Here is a 6,634-nt window from a genome sequence, read left to right on the forward strand (position 1 = left end):
AATATTCCATATCTTCAGTTCTCTTTCATGATTTATTTGATCTTTACTCAGACTTTGCACCTCTTTAAGGCCAAAATTGCTTCTAATTCTCTCTCGATCTTTAACTGCAGGATACAGTAGAATGTTTGGAGTACGGTATATAATGTTTTGCAAAAAGCATGACAAACACAGACAGACAACTTTAGAAATGCCTGATCGTTAACTTACAACACAGAAATGTTTCTTTTTCAAACCCAGCCAGCAGCCGTGTGAGTCTCATTAAAATGTTGTTGTTTCTGTGCATTTCTTAGATACATCACAAATGATCTGGCAGTTATTTGGGATTTTTCTGGGAAAAAGTGCACAAAAGCGACAAGTGATTAAAGACTCAACTGTGAAAAACAAAAACATTTATTGGACTTGCTAATCTGTGCTGTGACTCCAGCTGCTCTGAAATGAACCCTCCAGTGAGTTTGCCAATCTCTTTGGTTGTTTACAAGGATAAGGAAATGACACAGACACCCCCAAATTGAAAAATGTATATACATATGTCTACACTGACATGTGAAGAAGTCAATAATAATTACTCTTAATCATAAATTGATCTATTAGCTGTAATACATACAGAAAATTATATATTTAAATATTATGTTTGTCAAAAAGAAATTTATTAATCCATTTAAAGGGAATAGGAACAAGTAAATTTATGCAATTCCATCCCTTTTTTTATTTTTATTTTTTTACATTAATGATCATTATCCAGTTTTTACATTTTGATCAGCTATTTATACTTCACACAAATGCAAATCAATAAAAAGTGCATAAGTATGAGTAAAATCAGGGATGAGGCACAAATTAACTATGTAAGTTGACATAATATAAATCATTATATGTCCAGATCAAGTATTAACTTAACTTAGTAGTGTTTGTCATTAAAGAAAAAGTTGTATTGTGTGAAAAGTTATTAAAACAAATCACATGATAGAAAAATAATTGGGAAGCATTATTAAAATAATTTATCAGGAAGCAAATTAAAGTTTTTTTTGGTATGATTAGACAAGACTATTACTTCTATCATCATTGAGTGATTTATTTTGTTTTTGTTATGCATTATTTTTTAAATTATTAGAACTAATTTTTCTGTATTTGGTCAAAATCAGTGTTTGTGATGTTGAATTAAATGTCTATACTCTGTAAATTGTCCATGATGGCTTCAGCATTGGTTTTCCTTTTTCTGCTGATGATGTTGAATTAAAACAAACATAGAAAGAGTTATGACAAACAATTGTATGAATACTTCCTCAAATAAATCTTTTATTAATAAAAATATAGTTTAGAGGAGCTTTACCTGCTTATTTAAGACATTTTTTGCATTGTTTTGGTTTTGTTCATGCTTGGTTTTTGGATTTATACATTTTTATTTAGTCTCTCTAAGTTTATTTTTGGCTATAAAACATAAAAATACTGTTTGATCTCCTTTTTTGTGATTTTTGCAGGGAAAAAAATGACATGATGTATTACTCAGAATTGAGTTTTTTTGGACAGTTCCAGGTTCATTTTGGAATCGTTGTGTAATATAATAATAATAATAATAAAAAAAAACAATATCTTAAAAAAGGAAGAAGGTGGGGTTTTACTAAAAAGATGGGTATCAAACATTTCCAACAAACCTGTTTTAAAGAAAAACTAATTGCAGAGAGAAACATTTAAAAAGGCTCCAGACTGTTAAGAGTGAAGCTGAATGAAACATGATTGATGAAAGTTGATGCAGTGATGATCTGATTCATGTGTAAGCTTAATAGCTTAATAGCACACGTCTGCATATGATACTCTTCCTTTAGGCTACAAACTTAAATCCGTATATTAGCACAATTGTTTGTTTGACCTTATAAGACCAAATCCGAATTCTTCCCCTGCCCCTCCAATTGTAGGGTCATTTGGAGCGGTAGTGGTGTCTGAATTTGTTTTTTTTTAAAGTAGCCAAATAGGGAAATGCATTTCTTAACGTGGGTGCGCTTTGAACCATAGAGGTTTACATTTAAATGTAAGTAATGACTTTTCGTTTTAACATGACTTTTTAAAGTTATAAAACAATGTTATTTATTTTTCCAATCGCTAGCAGCTATGTGCTAACGCTAGCTGACTATTGATGAGGGTTAGTAGTATCCTTATTTGAAGAAACCATTTTTCCATAACTGGAGGGCTAAATCTAGGGGTAGAAAGAAATAAAAGCGTTTTATTGACAGATGAGTTTAAGAAGTTCATTTCCAAAAAATGTGTCAAGATATTTGTGTTCTGTTTTGGTAAAAACATCCTAACAGATGATAAGAAATTCCCTAGTTTATATCAATTATTCTCTGTATTTCACAGCCATACTGAGTAAAAAAAAAAATATATATATATATATATATATATATATATATATATATATATATATATCCCTAATCCTACTACTGTCAGACTGTACAAAAGTTATCACCATAGTTCAATAATCAACTTATTTATTTACTTATATATTTGTTTTCTTGATGATCTGGGTGGTTTGCATCGTTATCAGTTTGAGGTGCCATGACGGGTGAATTTCTCCTCTGTTTGATTAATAAAGTTCAGTTCACGACAAAATATAAATGTTTGACACATGTTTGAAATAAAACTCTATAATTCATCATATTCCTCAAAGACGCTATTTTTTGTGGATTTGAACCCCCTCCCGCTTTAGCTGAAGACACCTGTGTGAGGTGAACTTTTTACACATATTTCTCCCATCGTGTTCCAGTCCTCAGTCTCACCAGAAACGCGGCGATGGCCCCACCCGTCACAAATCCAGCCAGGATGTCGTTCCAGTGGTTTCTGTGCTCGGTCACCCTCACCACCCCCACCAGCACAGCCAGAGACAGAAGCACCAGGCACAAGGTGGGCTTCATCAGGCGTGTCCCTTTGGTCTGAAACACCAGAGTCACGTACATCTGGAAGACAAAAAACGAAGCCAGTAAAACAAAAGAAAAAAAAACAATCCTGTTATGATGATGAGCCAGGAGTGTGTCCAACCATCCAGCTGAGATAATGCAAACGGCGCCACAGTTTGATTGGCTTAATGCTTAAGTAGCCTCATCAAGCCACCAGAGGCCGCCCTCTGCTGCAGAATCACAGCAGCTGAGGGGGCATTGAACAAAGACGAATGCACGGTAATGACAGCTGGGATGGGTTCCAGCCCACTTCCCCAGTGACCCTGAACAGATTGAAGCACATTCAGAAAAATGGATGAAAATGCCATAATTGTCTTAATGTTTTCAAAAATTACAGGAACAAGGTGCTCTGATTCAACACAATAAAAAGGGCTCAGCTGCATGACAATCCTGTGCCTGTGTGCGTGTGTTTATGTGTGTGTCTTTAGCTAAAATTACCTCACTTACAGCTGCACGTGTGCTTCTGGTGTCACACCGAAAGCAGGAGAACACTTAAAGTCTCCCAGTTGACTCAGACGTAATTTCATATTTCGAGTGTCACAGCAGATTTGTAAGCATTTAGTGAAATTTTAAATTCTGTAATAGAATTATATTAGCTGAAACCTTTCAAAGAAATTGTGTAATAATTATCAGATAGTTTAGTTTATTGTTTTTGTACATTTAAGACACAGCAAACAGACAATTGAATGCAGTGAATGGAAAAGCAAACAAATGAAAATACTTTTTTAAGGTCTTAATGTCACTTAAAAATATAGAAAAATAAAACCAGTGATAAGTATTAAAATAGGTTTGACAAAAACAAATTAAAAACTGTTGCAATAAAATACAATTAGTTAATATGTGACCAATTAAGTGCTGTAAATGTAATTGATATGTGTGACCCATAAAAATAATTTCAATTGACAAAAGATAGAATAAACAGCAGCAGTTAAACGTTTTTAAGACATCTTTTGCAACAATTTAAATAAATACAGGTTTCTTGGAAAAATAAATTTCCCTTTTCCTTAATGCCCTAAATCTTATTAAATATTGACCTCGACAAGTGAGAAACTTAGGAAGATGAATAGCTGATGAGGTAGGAGTTGAATGAGAATGCACTTGAGAATTAACCATAAAATGTGCAGGGAATTGATCAGGAATATTTCCTTCACTACAAAGGTAAAAACAAACACATTGAGTAGGGCAACAAAGTATCTAGTCAGGCACCAATTGTGTAAATTCTCCCACTTGAGAACTAAAAAATCCAGAAAATCACATTGTCTGATTTTTTTTAAATAATTTATTTGCGAATTATGGTGAAAAATAAGTGTTTGGTTACCTAAAAACAAGCAAGATTTCTGTACAAGAATCCTCTGTCCTCCACTCGTTAGCTGTATTAATGGCACCTGTTTGAACTCGTTATCTATATGAAAGACACCTGTCTACAACCTAAAACAGTCACACTCCAAACTCCACTAAGGTCAAGACCAAAGAGCTGTCAAAGGACACCAGAAAGAAACGGAAGAACTCCGACCAAATACTTTCTGAAGAATAAAGATTTATTAAGAGTAGTTATAAATGATACTATCAGCACTTGTACTTTCATAAGCAAAATTCAAAATCGGGGGCGGGGGATACAAATTTACTACTAAAAAGTAAACATTTTAACATCAAACATTTAAATAGCAAAAAAGCAAAATCATTCAAATGTTGCAATACAAACTGTTATAATTGTTTGTGTCTGAATTCTCTCCCTATCTCCATACCCCCTAGAAGACTTTATAGTGTGGGATTATCAAGTGTCCTGGATTTTAACACATTTCAACACATCCTCACTAATTTTTTTTCTAATTCCAAATATGACGTCAACTATTTCCCAAAGCAAACACCTAATAAACATAAAGATTTCACTAAAATTATTCATAAAACCACCATGTTCTAATTATGAAAATGTGGATGATTTGTAAAAAAAAAAATGTTAAAATTATAAATTTTTGGCCTATATCTGCCAATCTAGTGAGTGTAGATGCACAGTGGGGCTAAGTCTGAATTCCTTCACTACTAACTACATACTTTTATTTTGCTGTGAATATGACATCAACAAATGTCACAAAGTGAAAACCTAAACATTACAAGCACTTTACAACAAGTATGAATCCACTGTGTTCTGATGATTGATGGTTTAATAAAACACATTTTTTTTTTTGCAAAGATTGTAAAAATGCAATGCATTGTGGTCTATACGATGCACACTGTTTTTTCTCAAAGAATTCTGGGAAATTTCTTGGGCACTCTTTTTTAGAATGGTAGGTTCAAATAGCAAAATAAAATGGCGAGCACACTTTATGACGCACTAGTGAGCATGCTGTCGGAATTGCTTCTACAATCCAGGCCACTGAGTATTTTTTTAGTAGTGAGGGAGTAGAGTAGGAATTTGGGCATAGGCTAGTTTATAACAAAGAATTCTGGGAAATTCCCAGTACACTAGATTTTAGATTTGCAGATTTGGACACCTCGACAAAACGGCAAACACACTGTAGTACACTAAGTAGTGAGTAGTGAAGGAATTTGGACTCAATCAATGGGTTTATTGTTGACAGTCACATGGATTTAGATGAGGAATGCTAAAATTTGGAATATAATTTGTAAAATAGGTTTGGTTTTCCCTACTCCCTTAAAAAGCAATTAATCAAATATGATTTAGTAATCACTTTATTTAATGGATTCAATGTGTTTACAATGTGTGTATTGTACATATAAGGGCAAATATGTCTACTTATTATCAGAATTCATTTTAATATTCAAAAAATATAATTATCTTCTTTTATTTTCCAATCAATGTATTAATTAATACCTTAAATAGGCTTGAGATTTCTATGTATTTTTATTGCCTTTTTTTCTTTCAATGAAATAAACCCATATATTAAAAAAACAACAAAATGACTTAAGTAAATATGTCTGGTAAATAAAGCAGCATTACCTACATTAGTGTAAGGTCAAAAATACTTTATATTTTATCAGATTTTTGGGGAAAACAATTGAGTTAAAAAATGTGAAAAAAAAAATGATCAGATCTTTCTTTCTTGCTGTGAAAGGACAGTTTACTTCTGACACAGATGTCTTTATAGTATTTAAATGGTTCTGATGTTGATCAGTCCCTACGGAGGATAAGATCAAAGATTGCTTCAGGTCAACCAAAGTTGAGAGAAATACATAAACGAGAAAGCAAAGCAGAAATCTCAGCATCTGTTCATCAGAATTTTCTTCCTGTCATCATGAACTTTCAGCGACTCGATGAGACCAAGAGGTGGGAACATGATGTGAAGTATCCCTTCCTGTGCTCTCTCCTCCTATCCGTCTCATTCCGTTGACGAGCCAGAGGAGGATTGTGTCACGGTCGGACTTTTCTCATTCTCTGCACTTATTGTGTTTCTCAAAAAACCATCACAAGTTCTGCTTCATGTTTGCTATACTCCGTGTTCATACGTTTCCCTTCTTACTTTCTCAGCCTCAGAATGTCCTCTTCCTGCCTCTCGAAATAGCTTAAATCCAGAACATAACAATGGAGGCCTTTTTCTATAGCCTGCGACATGAGAAGTTTTTTTTTAAGTGTGCTGGAAGAAAAGTACGGAGCCCCTCGGGGGCCAGCGGTAAAAATAATAATAATCTGTGCTCTCGGATTAATAATTGGTGCTCTCAAATTAATAATC

The 6,634-nt window shown here is 33.5% G+C and overlaps 1 protein-coding gene and 1 long non-coding RNA gene across 3 annotated transcripts in view; one reads left to right on the forward strand and one right to left on the reverse strand.

The window, feature by feature from the left end:
- LOC118599084 overlaps positions 1-2,989 on the forward strand; it is a 14,641-nt gene extending 11,652 nt beyond the window's left edge. Inside the window, exon 2 of the long non-coding RNA XR_004948365.1 lies at positions 2,756-2,989. This is a non-coding gene — a long non-coding RNA (uncharacterized LOC118599084). The remainder of the gene's footprint in view (positions 1-2,755) is intronic.
- plppr2b (phospholipid phosphatase related 2b) overlaps positions 1-6,634 on the reverse strand; it is a 58,724-nt gene that overhangs the window by 4,957 nt on the left and 47,133 nt on the right. For both annotated transcript variants that reach the window (XM_024290108.2, XM_024290109.2), the window contains exon 6: positions 2,769-2,945. In XM_024290108.2, the coding sequence (XP_024145876.1) occupies positions 2,769-2,945 (177 nt within the window). The remainder of the gene's footprint in view (positions 1-2,768; positions 2,946-6,634) is intronic.

Source organism: Oryzias melastigma, linkage group LG1, assembly GCF_002922805.2.
Source record: "Oryzias melastigma strain HK-1 linkage group LG1, ASM292280v2, whole genome shotgun sequence".
NCBI lineage: Eukaryota > Metazoa > Chordata > Actinopteri > Beloniformes > Adrianichthyidae > Oryzias > Oryzias melastigma.